At 42.5% G+C, this 19,101-nt stretch overlaps 1 protein-coding gene across 5 annotated transcripts in view; it reads left to right on the plus strand.

Annotated features, from left to right (window-relative positions):
* Positions 1-10,006: 10,006 nt before the first annotated feature.
* The window catches only part of ADGRB3 (adhesion G protein-coupled receptor B3), a 478,609-nt gene continuing 469,514 nt past the window's right edge, over positions 10,007-19,101 (plus strand). For all 5 annotated transcript variants that reach the window (XM_074895819.1, XM_074895821.1, XM_074895820.1 and 2 more), the window contains exons 1-2: positions 10,007-10,287; positions 13,029-13,797. In XM_074895819.1, the coding sequence (XP_074751920.1) occupies positions 13,044-13,797 (754 nt within the window). In that variant the 5' untranslated portion in view covers positions 10,007-10,287; positions 13,029-13,043. The remainder of the gene's footprint in view (positions 10,288-13,028; positions 13,798-19,101) is intronic.

Raw genomic sequence — 19,101 nt, forward strand, 5'->3', positions numbered from 1 at the left:
CCTTCCTTTTTTAAAACATTGGGGAAAATGCAGGTAATGCTAAGTATATGTTGTGTTCATGCCTCATTATTACATTTACAAAACCAATGGAATTCAGACAGAGAATTTCCTTCCTGGGTACCAACTTGATCTGAATCTTGACTATTTGCTTAAATTTCTAAATGCGTGCACTCACTTTAGGCAAGTTTAGGCACTCAGTCAATGTCTTCAAACTGAAATACTGATGTCTTGACATTCTGGACATTGATGTCCAGCGCTTGACTCCAAATTCCAACTGATTATTCCACAATCTGCACCTCTGAAAATGTATCTCTCAGTTTTTCAGTGTTAAAATATCCCAGAAGAGTGAAGATGAAAGCGGTCATACTAGACCAAATTAAAGGTTTATCCAGCCCTGCATTCTGCTTCAGAAGTGACTGTAAGTAAATGCCAAAGGAGGAGTAAGAACCGTGCAAGATTCTCCCCTGATACATTCCCAACCTCCAATTATTTTCAGCTCAGGGAAATTCCTAAAGTGCATAAGAATTTGCACACTTATTGACACTCCCCTCACCACCACCATCACTGGATTTCTCTTTCATATGTTTGTCCAGTCTCCCCCTGAGTCTATGAAAATTTTTAGTTATCCACGAGATCTTTCGGCAAAGAGTTTCAAAGGTCAGTTGCCTGCTGCATGAAGAATCACCTCTTCTGAGCATGACTCCTTCCAGCTTTATTTGATGCCTGCTGTTCCTTCTGCTAGAAAAGACAGTGAAAAATCAATCCCTATCCAGTCTTTCCTTGCCACTCAGGAGTCCGTAGTACCATAACCTGTCCTTTTTTTCCTCCCAGGCTGAAGTTTCCTGGCTGACTCAGCTAATCCTTGACTGACCTTTCCATGGAAATACTGGGTATTTGAGAAAACACTGTCCTTAAACACACAGCTTATTAATTTATTTTTATAAAAATGTATGCATTTAGATCAAAGAAGCATGCAGAAGAGGACTATGGTGAGACCTCAATTCTCATTCCTTAGCTTGGAATTTGGAAGTCTGAGCTCGGTTGGTTTTCCTTGCAGTAAGGTTCTTGGGAAGAGTTATGTGCCTCAGAAAGTCAGTATGCTTATCAAAGGGCAACCAAAGCCCCAGATAACTAGGGATATTGCTACAAAGGATCTGCCTGAAACTTCCCAAAAATTCATTTCAAACTGCCACTTCCTGACACTCAGGATACACAGTTCAGAATCCTCTCCTCAAATCAGGTTCAAGGAAATGGGCAGGCCATATTTTGTCAGTGGTAGTAATGGTGCCAATACTCTTTGTAATTCTACTCAAAGACATAAGGGAATAGAGAGTCACTTGGATCCTGGTCCTAGGTTAGAAAATTCTTTCTGTATTTTGTGCTGAATAGACACTGTGGACTGACTCCCTGAACGAGGCCTGAAAGGAATAACAAAAATTGAAGATATCATTGTTAGACCTAACAAAATGGTGCTACCCCTTTTGCTGGATTAACAAGTTATGAGAAGGAAAAACTGCATGTTTCAAACCCTTGAAAAAGAAAATTGAATCCAAGTCTTTCACTAAGATCTTATTTAAATCAGATTCTGTACTGGTACCTTGACCAACGTCTTAAAATAGATCATAGCTGAACTTCATAGGGAACAAACAGCATATTCTGTGCATTTTAAACACTAAACTCTTACTAACAGCAGAAAACTAACCTCTAGACAGGTTTATCAGTCCTTCATTTTCACTAATGCAAGGAAAAACTCAACACAAGACACCATCTTTTAACACTGCCCTCTGTGATTAGTGATCTCAGCGACACACAAAGTACATAAAATCACTCTTCTCCAGACTACATAAGCAAAATTAAGAACATTAAAGATGGATTCAGCATTAACTCCAAATTTCTTTCTTTTTTAGTAGAGCAAGCCAAAACAACACAGGGGTTTTGCATTTATCACAGTTCAATTTGATTAATGACTAGGCAATATCCTAGAGTAGATTAATAACATCAGAGATGAAAGGGCATTTAAAAAATATTTTTCCTCCTCCCAGTAAAAAGAGGATTTCAATGCATTTAGATAATTAACATGAAAACACTGGTCTTGTTTTTATTTTGATCCTGGCATAAACATTCTCCAATTAATTTGGTAAATCTTATGATAAAGCTCATATGCAATGAATTCTTCCTAGCTTTACAGTCACACAACAGTACAACTAGTTAGAATCTCACCTCCAGAGTACCTGCTAGCATGAACTAGTGACGTTTGTTTTAAAATGACAGCCATTATACATGCAAGATATAAAGTACTGAAAATATAGGTTTCATAGACTGAAAAACTAGAAAAATATTCCAATCACCTGATAAACAAGAGCCAAAGAACACCAAGTCATCTACAAATGTTACTTGTAATACAAATACTTCTGACTATCCATGAAGAATACCACTGAAGAAGCACAAATTCAGAAAAGATGTCATAGAATGACATCTGGTCAAAATAAAGGATTGCAAACATTTATGTGAAATTACAACTTAAAATCAAAATAAATAAAATAGAAGGCTTTCCAATACAAAAATGTTATGTTATTGTCAAAATGGAAGTGTGGTAGCATAGGAAAATTACTGGATACATACTTTAAAAAATAAATGAAAAAAACCCAGAGTCCTTTGTTGTAAACTATCACAGAATAACAGAAAAAAAAAACCAGTCCTGCAAGGAATTTTGCTCTGTACGTAAAAGATTCAATAAATTCTGGTGTGAAAAAACCTCTAAGTGAAGAAGGCCGTACTTGAGAATGGAAGTCCAGGGCACAGGAATGAATGTGCCAAAGAATGAAGGTCACAACTAGGATATTAAGTGTGAAGCATCGAAAAGGAAAAAAGCACGAAAATGTAATGAAACAGGATAACCATAGATCTTAGACAACCCAATTAGAAACAAATCAAATCTGTAAATGGCAAAGCTTAAAGATGTAATTTCTCAGAACAATAGGAAGTTACTTCTTGAAACAGCACGTTCTCTATTCTGAGAAATTACTGTCACCTTGGAAGACATAAGATAGCCTTAAATCAACCAGCTCAGCTTGGTAAGCTGTAGACCCATATCCAAGAACAGTTTAGATACACCTTTAGACTTCAATCACAGTAAGCAGAAAGAAGTCAAGGAATATCCAAACTAACAGGTAAAGTGATCCTAAAATAATGAGGTTAAATGCACCTAGCAAGAGATAAGATATACAAAAATGTCATGACACTAAGGACAGAGGTATTCAAGAAAATGCATATTAGTCAGAAAAACCCAACCCTAGCTTCAAAATTGAAGGCATTCATGTTGCTCCCAAACCCAAGTATATTTCTATTGATAAATGCACATATGGCGTAGGAGAGGAGATAAACAAGGATAGTAAGTCGCAAACCAGTGGAGTGAAATGAAAGGATTTGAGATGCCACTTGAGTGAAGCAGGGAATTGTCAAAATCTGCAAAGGCAGCTTTCATGAAATGAGGAAAACCATCACAAGCTACAATAGTAAAGAGGTAAGAAGGAAAACTGGATAGCAAATATAACTGCTAAAAATCAAGCACTTAAAAATAGAAAAACAAATTAAAAGAAAGCCCTTAAATATATCAAAAGCAAGAAGCTTGTAAGAGTCACTATGTCTTCTGGGAACTTCAGAGAATAAAGACAGCAATTAAGGAAGAGAAGGACGTTGCTAGGAAGATAGAAGATTTATTTGCATCAGTCTTCACAATAGAGAATGTTAGGGAGAGATCTACTCGTGGGTAATAAAAATGAGGGACTATCAGATGAAGAGGTGCTGGAACAAATCAATCATTTAAAAAGCAGGAAGCCACCCGGACCAAAAATCCTGAACAAGAAGTAGTTGAGCTACGCAATCTCTAATTGAAAAACAACTCCTGTACTGGAAGGTTAGAGAGTAGCAAATGTCTCACATATATTATAAAAAAGGCTTCAGAACGACCCAGGGAATCAAAGATTCATAAATCTTACATCTGTACCAGGCAAATTAAAAGTAAGAAAATAAAACACTCAGATCTGTGTGAAGGAAGATGTTAGAATGTTTTCAACACATCAGTAAACTACTGTAGTGGTCAAAGGAGGACCAACTGACATAATTTTTTCAAACTTCCTAAAGGCCTTGACAAATTTTCTTATAAGAGACTGGCAGAAAGAAGAGACATAGACAGCTAACTGCAGATCTCTGTTTAGTGTAGCAGCTATCAGAAGCAGCAAGATACTAAAATGAATCAAGAACAAGACCGAGAGGGTAAAGAAAAACAATGTTGTATAAATCAGTGCTGCAGCCTCATCTGAACTACTGTGTGCAGTACTGGTTTCTACATCTCAGAAAGATATCTGAAAACTAGAGGGTGTTTAAAAGTGACAAGAATGATGGAATTTCCTTAAAAAGCATGGTTTTGTGGAAATAGATTGGAATAACTGGAATTATCTTAAAAGGAAAATTTAAAAGAGGCATGATAATAATACGTAACATAATTGCTAGAAGTAATCCAGGATCTCATTTCTCCCTGACTTAATACAAGAATATGGGAATATGGTAACGGCATAATTAAATCAAAAGGCAGCAAATTAACAAAGTGATACACAACAGTTTTCACATAGTATACATTTATACCGTGAGAGTCATTTGATAATATTGAGCTAGAAAAAATGTAAGATTGAAAAGAACTGGATGTTTACGTGTATAACAAGAACGTATGGAGTTAAAGTAGCTAAATGCATGTTGCAGGGGAAATTAGACTTATTTTGAGACTTAAATGGATCTCTAAATACTGGAGACTAGGTGAGATTTTATGAAGCCAGATTGTCAAATTGTTCCTATTCTTGGTTTTCTGCACCTTCCTCTGGAGGGTTCAAGGGCCCCTCTCTGAGGTAGGGTGCCGCACAGGCCTCAGATGTGATTCAGACGCCTTCTGTCCCTGCTCTTAGTGTCACCTAGAGCACGAATTTCACTATTTCTAGCCCAATGATTGTGATAAAATAACAACATCAAAATAGTTAGAACCAGTAGCAGAATTAAAAAGTTCTTGTAAAAGCCTTCACTGAAGAAGCCATACAAAGAATGAAAACAAACAAGCAAGCAAATCACTGACCTTTTGAACCTGAAAATTGTCAACCAACCAAAGGTTTCCTTGAAATTTGGAAGGAGACATTTTTTCCTGATGGAAAATCAACTTCTCAAAAGAAAACCAACACTTTCCCAGACTTTTTTCAATTTTAAAATAGAACTTTTTAATCACCCCTACCCCTCAGTTACGCTATATATTCTTGAGCACCATCTACTGGTGCTGCATTATTAACTATTTATGAAAACACAAATCATTTCTCTAATAAAATTCAAATATAATCATATAATCTTTCAAAATATATTTAAAATTGAGAACACAGAATATAACCTATTATTTATTAAATTCACGTTTCCTCTTGACGACAGAGAGAAATTCATACTGGTGAAATTCACTTAGAATCTGAACGCAGTAGAGAAATGCAACATTTCTTAATGGTTTGTTACATACCGGATCAGAAAATGTATACAAGTCTATGAAATTATTTCCAATTTACACTCACTCTCAACCTGTTAGAACAACAAAAAATTTTTCTTCTTTTCATATTTAGTATTTATTTAATTTTATAATAGCTGTAATATGGTCAGAATTTTGTTTCTTTCCTTCAGACTAAATTAAATCACATTAGCAAGGAAATACCATTCTTACAGAAATTTGGTGTTATGCAGCAAAATCTGTGATCCAGACTAGAAAGTCTGCGCTTGATAAAGGGGATATTAAAGGGCCTTGGATGTAGGAAACAGACCAGTGCCACTTCTACGTAAGCTAAGAGGCTCAGCAAAAATACCACTTGGGTCTTACCTGTAAGTTGACTCTATAACCATGGTTTTCATTATTGTGCATAATAAAGTGAAACATCTAAGTGTCTGCACTCTGCAGTCAGTTAAACGTGGTTATAATAATAAAGAATTATGAATGAAATATGAAAGTATTTTTTGAAAAACCTTTTTATGATTTTTTTTTTTAATGCATACCTTCAGTGTTGGAGATAGAATGTCTTTTATTTGCTCAGAGTGACACTGCAGGATGCAACAGTGACCCTGACTTGAAAAGAGTACCCCTAAGGGTGACAGGTGATTGAGAGAACAATCCATTCTCCAAACCCACTTGCTTTAAACTGTGGCTTCCCTCTTAAAATTTGCATCAAAAATGTCAGTGAATTATAATTCAAATTAATATTGTGCTGAGTTTTGTGCTGTGTTCACTAAAACCTGTACTGAAATAATCTAGTTGCTGTGACCAAGATACCAAAGATCTGAAAGTGCTACTGTAGATTGGAAGGGGGGGGAAAAAGCAACTAAACAAACCCTTTAATTTATTCCATCCAACATATTAAATTGAGTAAGCCTCATTTTTCTCACTAATACAGAAATTACTTAAAAATATTACTCTCCTCCCTCTTTCCTAGTTTGGATCAAGCCCAACCTTGCTGAAACAATCACATCGAGTCTAGAAAGCAGCACTGTAAATTTAGCATTCACTATGTTGTGCCTATCCCCACCACACTACTACTGAGCGACATAACACTTCTTTCAGTGCCTTGATACTTTCTTTGTAGTACAGATGGCACCACATGTGCCATGCAGTTCTGACAGTACTCCCGTGAAACAGTGTGGGATTGTATTAATACCTTATTCCTAGGTTTTAACAGAGGTACTCAAACAAATTGCATCTATTCAGTATTTCCAAATGATGTGTATAGGTTCACTTTACATCTGCCCTTCAGACTGTAGTTTGGCACTAAACGTACATACAAAATAGCACCATTCCAAATATAAATGATCTGCATTTCCAATGTAAACAAATATATTGTAACATTTCTATTTATTTCTATTTTGTAGACTTAAACATATCCTGATTCTCAATTTCAGACTATCAAAATTCCAGGGTTTTGTTATCTCCAATGCAGCTGCATGACACCTACCAAACAATTTCTGAAGTTGCCCTCAGTTCAGGTAGGAAGGCAGCTACAAGCAGATCATGGGTATTTCTGTACTTACAAATGGTATACCTTGTTTTAGAGTTAGTTCCAGTAATTAAAACCTTCATTGTTCAAGTCTAATTGCAATAAATCTTGAAAAGAAATCTGCGGAGTGCTCTGTGCTGCCACCCATCCCATCCCATCCCATCCCATCCCATTCCATCCCATCCCTCTGTTCTTCAGCTCCCATTGTTAACCTAAGTATGGCTTGTGCAACTTCCATAATTTCCTTCAGTTTGTAGACAAGAGGCCAAGGAGTCTTCCAGATTCCTCTCCAGCATTGCCATGTCTTCTCAAAACTGAAAAATGGAAGTTAATCGCTGGGTTGGGATACCTAGGATTGCTGAAGACAATGGTTTACCACACATTGTGTATTTATTAATTTTCATTTCCACTGACGATTAAAGGAGCTACAACTTACCAATGCCATAGGAAACAGGCAAAAGCATTCATTCAGGATGTTCTTCTGTGACTTACCCTTAAGTTCTTCAGTATAAGGGGTGTGTGTGTGTGTGTGTGAAAAAGGGATTTAAATGCTGCATTGTATGTACACTTTTGGTTCGTTTTGTTTCTATCAACCTGCCAATGAAACAATCTTGCCTTGAAATATTTTAAGCAACATGATGATCACCCACAGATAATATGGAGTATCACCGAATGTGAGAGAATATGATTATCTCTAAGCCAGTAACAGTTCAATTTTCACTGCATTGTATTTGCTGGGCAGAGATCATGTACATTTCTCACGTTTTCCTTGGTTTGGGTAGATATATTTTGTTTTATTTTGACAACAGGGGCATAAAGTATTTATGTTTGCAAAAGCTAGCAGGGATGTGGTTTACTGCTTGTACCTATGGAAAATACAGTAAAAAGATATAACCGTGCTTTAGTTTACTCTGGTCAGAAGTGGTTTGTGACCAGTTATACCTCTGATCAGAATTTGTGCAGCGTGTAATTGTAATCATAAAAGCTCTGTGTTACTGGAATTCAAACCCTGCAGGGTCTAGGGCGGGGGGTGTAGGGGAGAAAACTGGACGTTGTCCAGAAGTTTAAACTTTCGTTTCATTAGGGTGGGTGGGACGCCGCGTTAAAAACCACGCAGTCACGTTTCACGCGAACTTTGAAGGCGCAGGGAGGCTGTAACAGGGAGCCGGACCACACAGCCTCGGCAGGGCTTTGTTCTCCTTGCTGAACGGCAGTGGTGGGAGCGCACAGCAGCCAGGCTGCGAGCTGGTGACTGACAGCAGTATTTATTAAAATGTCATCTCCTAATTTTCACGCCGGATATCTGCTGTCGCGTCGACTGCCCCGATCTCTCACGCCAGCGGGAAGGGCCAGAGGACAACCCAACCCGCCCTGGGGAGCAGGAGAGACACAGCCCGAAGGGAGAGAGAAATGCATACACAACCCTACCTAGCTGTACCGAAATAAAAAAAGAAAAAAAAAAAAAAAAAGAAAAAAAAAAAAAGGGTAGGGGTGTCTGCCTTGTAGCAAGGCTTTTTCCGCGAGGCTCCCCCGCCTTTCGGGCCCCACCCGCCGCTAACGGCGCTACTTCAGCCGCTGCCGCCCCGCAAACTCCGCCTGCAGCCCGGCGGCCAGAGCCGCCGCCGGCCGAGCCCCGCGGGCGGGGGCAGCGCGTCTGCCGCGCCGGAACCGGCACCGGGCACCCCGCGCCGGGCAGCCCCCCTGTCGCCGCGCTCCCTGCCCGCCCTGGGCCCCGCGGCGGAGACAACGCGGCCGCGATCCGGGCACGGCCGTATCTCCGGCACGGAATAAGCACGGCGTTAATTGCGGCCTCGCTGAGAAAATTGCTATTGTTTCCACTCGAAGGCAGGCGGCAGTTTGAAAGGGTTTATCCTCGGAGCCCTGTGTCCGTCAATCTGCATCGCGGTGCCGAGCTGACAGCTCTTGGGGCTGCGACGGCGGGGGGGGGGCGGTGTGTGTGTGTGTGTGTGTGTGGGGGGGTGTTGTGCTGTAGCAGAAAGAACAAGAGGAAGGAGATCAAGTGCGGGCTTCCCCCGCCCGTGTCCCCCTCCGTCCCGTGTCCCCCCCCCCCGCCCCCCCGCCGCCTTCCCCCTTTCCCTCCCTCCCCGCCCGCGAGTTTCTCTCTCGCCGGGGCGCAGCCGGCCCCAGCGCCGGGAACCGCGGGCAGAGGAACCTCCCGGAGGGCGCACACAGCGCGCCTGGGACGTGCTCGGGCCCGAGCGCCCGTGACGTGCGAAACGCACCGCGGGCCGCGCTGCCGGCGCCGGGCGGAGCGGAGCGCCGCGCACACGCGCGCACAGGCGCGGAGCGGGGCGCACCGGCGCGCACGCCACCCCCCGCACCCCCCCCCCCCCCGCACCCAGCGTGCGGCGGAGGGGCGCGCAGGGGGGGAGGGGGCGCGCAGAGGCGCGCAGGCCCAGGCCGGCACCCGCGGGGGCTGGCTGGCTGGTTGGCGCTCACGCACACACGCGCGCTCACGCACACGCGCGCACACACACACACACACACCACACACGCACACAGAGGCAGCGGCGGAGACGCGCTCTCGCTCCCTCCGTACTCCCTGCGCGCCCGGCGTTCACACCGCTTCCCGACATCGGCAGCCAAGGACCCCCCCGCCGCTGTCCGGCCGTTAGTGCCTGAGGGGGAGGAGGAGGGAGGAAGGAGGAATAAGTCTATTAGTAAGAAAGAACAACAAAACCCACCAACAAATCTGCACTAGCGCCTTAGTCCTCCTCTCAGACCGTCGCCTGCCTGGCATCGCCGCTCATCGGGCTGCTGTGCTGAGACTTTGTTTCAAGTAAAAAAAAAAAAAACCAACAAAAACCCCCAAAAGCCAACAAAAAAAAAAACCTTCGCTTGCTCAGCCACTTCCATTTTTTCCCCCTGCAGTCTCGCTGGTTTGAGGTGTTTTGGGGTTTTTTGGTTTTTTTCTTTTTTTTTTTTTTTTTTTTCATTTTCTTTCCCTTCATGTGGTTGGATTTGGTGGATCCGGAGCCAGAGCTGCTTTTTTTCTTCGGTGGGGTGTGTGTGTGGCGTGCGGGGGTTTTGTCGCTGCGTTTTTTATCTTCTGCTGCTTTTTTTAATCTTGGTTTTGAACCTGAGCCGGGGAAAATGGGAAACGGTGCTTCCGACAGAAGGGGAATCTCTCCATCACTGTTGTTGGGACGTGTGCCTGTGGTGCTAGTGGTTTAGAGAAATAGCCTGACAGCTTTCGGAGTGGAAGGTAAGGGTGCCCGGGGCATTTCCATTTCCCATTTCCAGGGATTACGACTGGAGAGCTTTTAGCCTGGGATTCCGGGGAGGAGGCGGCGGAGGAGGGGGACAGGCTGTTGCTGAAGGATAGAGAGAGAGACAGCACATACAAAATGATCTCCGCATTTACTTCAGCGCTGCAGTTTAAAAGTTAGAGAAGTCCTTTTTTGCGACAGGTCTGCTTCCCTGAGAGTAATTGCCAGCGAGACCGAGAAAACCTGAGGTTTGTGCACGATTGGGGTAATTTTGGAGGGGGGTGAGGGGGATGTTAGGTTAATAGGAAGTTAAAATAAGAGAAGTCAGTGGGTCTTCTGTTGGGGGAAAAAAAATAAGTGGAGTGATGGCGCCGTCTATGTTCGGCTAAACTACAGTGTCACCTAGAAAATCAGTTTGGGGAATATCCAAACTAAACGCCCGTTTGCTTTTCAGCAGAAGAGGATTCTCCCCCTTCCCAAATGGGCAACCTTAAACCTCAGTGGCCGTTCTTTAACCCCATCCTCCATGGAAAAGAAAGATCTTTTTAATCTGAGTGCCTAATCCTTGCAGTGAGCAGATTCACTCTTGTATTTAGCAGTACTGCAAACTAACCGAAATGCTGCTGGCACACTCAATTCGGGTGTGTGTGTGCGTGTGCAATGCACACAGGGAGAGAGAGAGAGAGATTAAGACAAGGTTGTGTTTCAGTAGCCTTGCATGAACAAACGCACAACTAAAATGAGGGCTATTTGATTACATTTCTTCACGGAAAACAGCCTAGCACTGCAGACGTCTTTATTTTTCTAGTGCCAATATTACATAGGATGGGAAAAGTCAGAGGCTTTTTTCCTTTTCAAACAGAAAAGCAAATAAGACCCCTTTTTGCTTTCCAGATTATAGAATTAATCCTTTTTCATGGGTGGAATTCCTAATTTAGACACTTATTGTCACATTGGCTTTCAACGCCTACACCATCCTGAATAACACTGCGCAGAACTGCATTGCCTGCAAAGTGCTTCAGCAGAGGGAAAATTGTTTCCAGAATTCCCAACAAGTTTCTCTTTTTTAAAACCTTAAATGCTGTACCAACCCTATTTGCAGAAGAAGGACCGTGATATTCTTTGAGATGGACACTCAGAAAGGAGAAAAAAGACCGTGTGGATAGACCCGGCAGCATCTCTGCTTTTTTTTTTTTTTTTTTTTTTTTAAACCTCCACTGTAGAGGGTTAGCGTTGGTGCTGCTTTGCCCATTTCAAGATTCAGAGTTTGAATTATAATCTAGGAGATACGAAAATCTCTTCAGGGGAGCTTAATCTGGTGACTTGCTGTGTGTTACGCAATGGGAAACAGAAGATGCCTTGCTGTTTGGTGAGGAGATGAAAAGCTAGTCAAACACACAGATCAAAACTCAGTAGCGGTGCCTCTGTGTGTATGTCTGCCTCTGTTTACAGAGCAACAGTGGAAAAGACTGCAATCTAGAGAGTTTTAAAATTAGCTTGCCATCACCTCTGTCTGCTTGCATTTGACAGCAGAAGGCAAAAAGCTACTCATTTGTAAGAGATAAGCAACTTCTCAAAGGTTAATGCTGAAAACGCTCAATTTGAATTTTTTGGATAACGTTACAGAGGTAAATATAACTAAGGTTCGCTTTATTATCCTAGGCCACTGTTAAGAGAACAGAGCATGTGGAGGCTGTAACGGTTGACAGGTGCAGTAAAACAGCTTTATTTGGAGATACTGGCAGAGAAAATGCAATATGTCTTTCATCATTCAAGCGCACATCTGCAAAACACAGCTAATCAGACAGTACAAGATACTCAGAATAAGAGGGCAAGTGCAGTCCAATAGGTGCAGAGATCTTGCTGTAGCACTGGCAGCTGTATACAGACACCAGTTGTAGATACTAATACAGTGATCCATTTTATATATCGTAAGAGGTTGTAGCAGGCTGAAATTATCTTTAAAAGCTGTCATTTAGTGGTAGTGTCAGACCAGCACTTGTTTCATATGTCTGTGTCTTTGTTTCTTTGTCCAATAGTTTCAATATTTTATTAATACATAAATCTCAGTATTTCCTGCCTCGGTTTTCTTTTTATAGAGACCTCTGTATACTAGGTGGCCAGAGCGAAGGCATGAGGGCATATGTGAGGAAATGTTCCCATCTGTAACAAATAATAATTTGCGTGTTTTTAAATTATAGCTGTAGTTCTTCACAGTTACTTCTCGGACCAAATAGAAGAATAATATATAACAAGAGATGCTACTGGCTTTCTTGTGCTATTCCGGTGAAATTTCCACATGTGCATATTGTATATGCACATATATGACTATAGCAGGCTACTTACTTTTTGAATAAATAAATAAATAAATAAATAAATTGCCCTGTTCTTCGTCTGCCGGGTAAGGCGTCTAGGTTTTAACCTAAAAGTTGAGCAGTTCTAGTACACGCCATGATGACTACATCCTAGACGGTAGAGGACATTCCTATTAATCTAATAGATGTTGTTTTTTAATTTGACTGTTGAAGACTTGGCTATTGCGGTGGCCACGTGATGGCGCTGTGCACACAGCGGCAAAACCGTTCCTTGCGTTATAAAATAAAAATTACCTGCCCTTCTTTCTGAAAGGGGCTCTAACTGCAAGCTTGAAAACAGCTGGCTCGAATATTGGAAGGAGTTTGGTTTTCAATGCGTGAAGAATTCTACTTGCATTTTTATTTCGTTTCATCTCCTGCAGGCCAAATGACATAGGATGAAGGCTGTTCGTAATTTGCTGATTTATATATTTTCCACCTATCTACTGGTTATGTTTGGATTTAATGCTGCCCAAGACTTCTGGTGTTCCACGCTGGTGAAGGGGGTCATTTATGGATCATATTCTGTAAGTGAAATGTTTCCTAAAAACTTCACAAACTGCACTTGGACGCTGGAAAATCCAGATCCGACCAAATACAGTATTTACCTGAAATTTTCCAAAAAGGACTTCAGATGCTCCAACTTTTCCCTCTTGGCTTATCAGTTTGATCATTTTTCCCATGAAAAAATAAAGGATCTTTTAAAAAATAACCATTCTATAATGCAGCTCTGTGATTCCAAGAATGCTTTTGTATTTCTGCAGTATGATAAGAATTTTATTCAGATACGCCGCGTCTACCCTATCGATTTCCCAGGATTACACAAAAAAGAAGAAGACCAAAAATCCTTCTTTGAGTTTTTGGTGTTGAACAAGGTGAGCCCAAGCCAGTTTGGGTGCCATGTGTTATGCACTTGGTTGGAGAGCTGCTTGAAATCCGAGAATGGGAGAACCGAGTCCTGTGGGATCATGTATACAAAATGCACCTGCCCTCAGCATTTGGGAGAATGGGGAATAGACGACCAGTCCCTGGTGTTGCTCAATAACGTGGTGCTGCCCCTCAACGAGCAGACGGAGGGCTGCCTGACCCAGGAGCTGCAAACCACCCAGGTCTGCAACCTCACCAGAGAAGCCAAACGGCCGCCAAAAGAAGGTAGGTACTTCTTGGAGAGGGGGATAAATCCCACACCGGTGTGTAGGTCCTGCTTCCAGCTCTCCTTGATACTCACATTGATTTGACTTGCCCTCCACTCCAGCATGCCTCTAGATGAGACGAAAGGGCTGGGGAAGATGCAGATCCCCTCAGGGAAGGGAAGGCTGCATTTTCGTTTCTAAATTGGCCTAACCTTCAGCATATACTTCTGCTGATAACTGTTTAAACTCCTCATAAGTAGGATCCATCTGTTTTCAGCCCCCACTTACAGTAATGCCCACAGGTGGTGAGGCAGGAATCGCTCTCCCCCTCACCACCTCTTTACTGCAACCACCCAGCTACAAAATCTCGGTCCTCTTGATAGGATCCCTTGACTTTGCAAGGAAAACGCTTCCAAAGGCATGAGGGCTACCTGACTAAAAGACCAAGATACTTACCATGGTCAGGAAACCCTGGTCCCAACTGGGCCAGACCTCAACAACCTAAAACCAAACCAAAAGCAAATGTAGTTCAGCAGAGCTCTCTGCCTGAGATGCCCAGAGATGTGAAGCACCACACACGGACAAGATACGTTGTTTTGACCTGCTGGGAGCTCTGCAAAGGGGCCACCAGCTGCTGCTGCACCCCTTCTCCAGCAGCCTCGGCTCCAGGAGATGAAGGCTTTGAATCTCATAGCAGTATTATTAAGAGGGGGGTTGTTGTGTTAGTCCCAGCAGCTGCTTCGTGTCCCTGCTGGAAAAACAGGGGTTGTAGAAGGGTGGGAAGACAGGGGGTCCAGCAATTAAGCATGGCTTCATACCTCCTGTTTTGGTGTCCTGACATTTTGGGGAGGCTGAGGGGTGATTTTGGGAAGGAAACTGGGGGGATGAGAGACAAGGCAGGCGTAGGCTGAACACAGATGGGGGGCTCTGGCTGCAACCCATGGGCGAGGGGGTCCTTTAGAGCAGCCTTGCGGGAATGGGAGAAGGAGAGGATGTGCCCATGCGGCAAGGGATAAATCATCGAGCCCAGGGTATTGCATTTTAATGCAGGAAATGTTCCCTCTCTCCTTGTTTTCTGCATAGCCACAAAGCTCCCAGTCTGTGGCGAGGCAGTGCCAAGCTCCCAGCCCCCCTAATAGAAGTTGCTTTGTGGAGGAATGTAACATTGACACGTTGTTAGGAGAGGATTTTCTTTAAGGGCAGCCAAGCCCCAGTGCTGTGGGAGAAGAAAAGCTGAACTTGCTCCAGCTGCCGCGGTGCCAGCGGCCGCGGGCAGGGCCGGGGGGGAGGGGAGGGGTGGGGGACACTTTTGGTGTCCTGCAGGTCAGCGCCTCTCCCTGCGCCCAGCGGCTCGGAGCTCGGGGAACGGCGATCTGAAACGACGGGGAACATCCTCTCCCGGAAAAAAAAAAAAAAAAAAAAAAAAAAAAAATCCCAAACCAAACAACCACCTCCCGGAGAAGCCTGTGCAGCTGCAGGGATGGTATTTAACGTCGTTTAGAGCTAATTAGTGCCCCGGGAGGCGGAGGCAGCCCCGGTGGCGGAGCCCCGGGGCGCAGCCGGCAGAGCCGGGCCCGGGGGAGCCCCGGGCGCTGCGCGGAGGCGGCCGCGGCCGCTCAGCCCGCGCGGGTGCGCGGGGCTCGCACCGCACGTGAGCGGGCCCTGAAAGTTAGGTGGGAGGCGCTGTTTGCTCCCCCGCCACCTCTGTCCCGTGTGTCATGAGAGGCACGGGGAAGCCACGGAGCCCGTGAGAAAATACAAACGCCGCAGACCCAAAGGCGCGCAGGAGACGCATCCGCGCTAGCAGCCCCGCGCAAGTCTAGCGGCGCCCCGCGGAAGGGGCGGGCGGCCCTTCCCCCGGCCCCGGCGCGGTGGGAGCCTCTCCCACGGAGGGAGAAAGTCGCATCCCCCCCCCCCCCCCCGCCCGACCCCGGTTTCCACCCTGAGGTACCACCTCACTGGCGGGCCTGGAGGAGGGGGCGAGCGTGGGAAGAGGCGGGGGGGGCCGGACTCCGGGCACCGTAGCCCATTGTACCGCTCGCAAAAATACCCTAAATTCCAGGGTGATGCGTCTCTCCCATTTAAAGCACCTGTTTCTGAAATGTGCTTAGTGGAAAGGACAGAAGCAGCTTAGGGCAAACACTTCCCCCCCCCCCCCCCCCCCCCCCCCCCTTAAATTTTGAATCACGTTCCCAACCTATTTTGTTTCCAGTTTCAGACGTATTTTAATTCTTGCCCTGACGTGCAGGTTTTCCTGGATATGAGCTTGAGAACCAGGATTGGTAGAGGGGGTGGAAATTTTGTTTGGTAGATGGAAGGTTTCTTTCACTTGCTTTACACTGTATTTAGTGGTTTTTTTGGTGTTGCTGAGAATTTTAACACAATTATTCCAATGTTTTATTTAATTACTTTAATGCACTTGGAAGTTGTTCATCAGATTGTTACTAGAAGTTCTAATCAGTTAGCAAATTAAGCCTCACAGTATTTTTCAGTGATAGTACACTCTTTGTCTTCTGTTCAGTGTTTAAAGCATTTTCCCCCTTTCCTCAGAAGGCTAAAAATCTCCAAGTGTGGTGTCTTTGTCTTCTGTAGATATAGTTGCATTTATCAAGCACATCAGTGAGTGTATTTGTATGTATAAAGCTGGTTTGTGGTTCACTTGGAGGCTTTGTTGAGGAATCAAAATGTAGAATATTCCGGCCACAAACATAACACAATTCATCACTTGTGTCAGCAGACATTTAGACAAGTAATGCAGATTTTGTTTTCACAGGCAACCTGGCTCAAGTTATATCGGCACAGGTAGCAAAAATAAGGTTGACCAATAACTAAGAGAATGATTTCTTGTTGTTAGAGTTCACAGTGACAACTGAATGTACAGTTTTCTTAGTATAAGTTGTGTTTTGAGGGAAATGGAATTTTCACTGTGAGAGTGCTCCAGACTTGGTAAGATTCTGTTTTACGAATTCACGTATTACTTTAAGGTTTGGTGGTGACATTGCCTAGCAATGACTTTTGGAAAGGAACTGCAAAGACCTGACAGCTATCTGAAGTATTATGCCTACCCTCCCATCCTTCAGACTGGCTTTCATCAAGCTTGACTCAATGAAGTGCAAAATGTTTTCCCAAAACTATTTCCAGTCACTTTTTCAAACCTTAATGTAAATAAAGAGCATTTAGATTAAGGCTTACAGTTTCTTTTTTGAACCTCTGAAGATTTTTACAATTTTGTGTATGATAAATGGCTTAGGAAAACGGATAAAAGTCAGTATTTTTCTTTTTTTAAAAAGTATTGCATTTTACAAAAGATGTGACAAGTATACAATGGATGATTGTGTTTCTGAAAGTGCTGAAGTGTTGAACAATAAAAGGAACTAGGTCAAAAAGGAAGCTGTAAGTATTATTCTTTTAATAAAATGGTTTGGAAATATGTGGTTTAATCAGCATTTCTTCCATAGGCAGATCATCTTTGGTGTCACTGATTAAAGCAATATTGAAAATCGCCACATTTTCACTAAGACCCAGTTTCATTGTATCTTGATCTTTTTCCATAGCCTTACATCTGAGATGCTTAGACTGGATCAAAGCACTAGCAAATAGATCTCAGTGAACACTCTGGCAGAGTCCTGAATTTATGGGCTCAGGGGAATTCGTTCTCTTGATCTTCAGTGCTGTGACTGAAGTGTCTCATGAAGTTTCTCTCAGTAAGGCAGGGCTCAGTTCCAGCTTTAGTGGACCTGTAAAGCCTTTGCATGTAGTCAGTCCACACAATTCTATCAATGATGACCATAGGAATGCAAAAATGTCTTTTCTTACTGTGACTGTTAAAAAGCCATAATGTTATTGTGGGTTTTTATAATAGACAGAGATTAGGAGAGAGTTTTTCCCTCTGTTTTACTGCCATATCTGACAGAGGCCCTCGCAAAACAATGAAAATAATTCTTTCGTCCTCTTACTTTAATCCAACCGAATAAAAGAAGAGAGGGGATATTCACATTAATTAAATCTTGGCATTTGGAGTTCCAGGCTTAATCGTGTATATCTTGTTCAGCCACTCTAAAATTATTTTAGTAGGTGTTTTTTAATATGCTAGAAATGTAGCATTGGTCTACTTTGTCACATATTCTAACAGCTCACTATGTACCAGCATCTCAATATTCAACAACTAATTTTTTTTTTTTTTTCCCCAGATTTCAAATCTGAAAACAATGGGGATATCTTAGCAGAGGATTTACTATAATAGATGTCTATTTAGAACAGTAATTTATGACACACTGTTGAATAATAGTAAGATGTAGGATGCAGATAGTTTTGTGAAGCTTTCATGGCATGTATACATTTTTTTATATCTCATTCTGTGAATGCCCATCTCCTGTTTCACAGATTTACCATGAATTTATAATATTCATCACACACCCAGAGGTCACTAGCTGGCTAGGTAGGCTGAACACCCCTAGTCAGAAAATCATAGGCAGTAATAACATGTCATAGCGTGTCTCCATCAGAGGATTTAAACTGTTAAAACAGTGCAGGATTTGTTTAGGAAGATCAAAAATCAGAAAATGGAGTCATAACAACCATACACTTCTACAGGGATATTTAATGTTTAGTATGCAACAACTATTTGAGACTAAAGCAAAATTGAGAAAATCCAAAATAAATAAAACGGTTATCCAGACTATTGAATGAGTACAGTAACATAATTGAAAGACTCTTAATAATTTTTATCCCCCACTGCTTGCTGTGGTTCTTTTATCCAGGAGTTCAAAGGGACAAAGGACGAGTACTAATGGAAGAACAGGCTTTCAAATTTTGTGTGAAAGTTTTTTTTCATTATGACTTACAAAATACTGTTCAAAAACTTAAAACCAATATACTAAGATAACCTGTTACCATTCAGGTTATGAGCAGTTTATTATAACACTGTTATAAGCAGTTTGATCTCAGTGAAAATCTAGAATGTAAAGAAAAATAATTTCACTTTAAATAATTTTTTACATTAACATTATTTCTCCTAAAATGTTCACAGAACATGTTCCTCCAAAATCATCATAGAAACTTTCATTAAATCAGTTAGAGACATTGTGTTTCTTCTTTATGAGTCTGCTTCCCAGTTGAACAAATGTATCAAAATCTCCTATGGTTTCCAATGTGCTTCATATAATGCCTTTTTTGACTTACTTCGCTGAAAGAAAACAATCGCCCTAAACATTTATATTCCTGGTAAATATTTTGGTCACTCTGGACCACTCATAATAGGATGCTCTATCAGAGCCATGTAAGTTTGATTTCATATTCTTTTTTGGAAGCGATGCACTGTAGA

This window comes from Athene noctua, chromosome 1 (genome assembly GCF_965140245.1).
Source record: "Athene noctua chromosome 1, bAthNoc1.hap1.1, whole genome shotgun sequence".
Classification (NCBI taxonomy): Eukaryota; Metazoa; Chordata; class Aves; order Strigiformes; family Strigidae; genus Athene; species Athene noctua.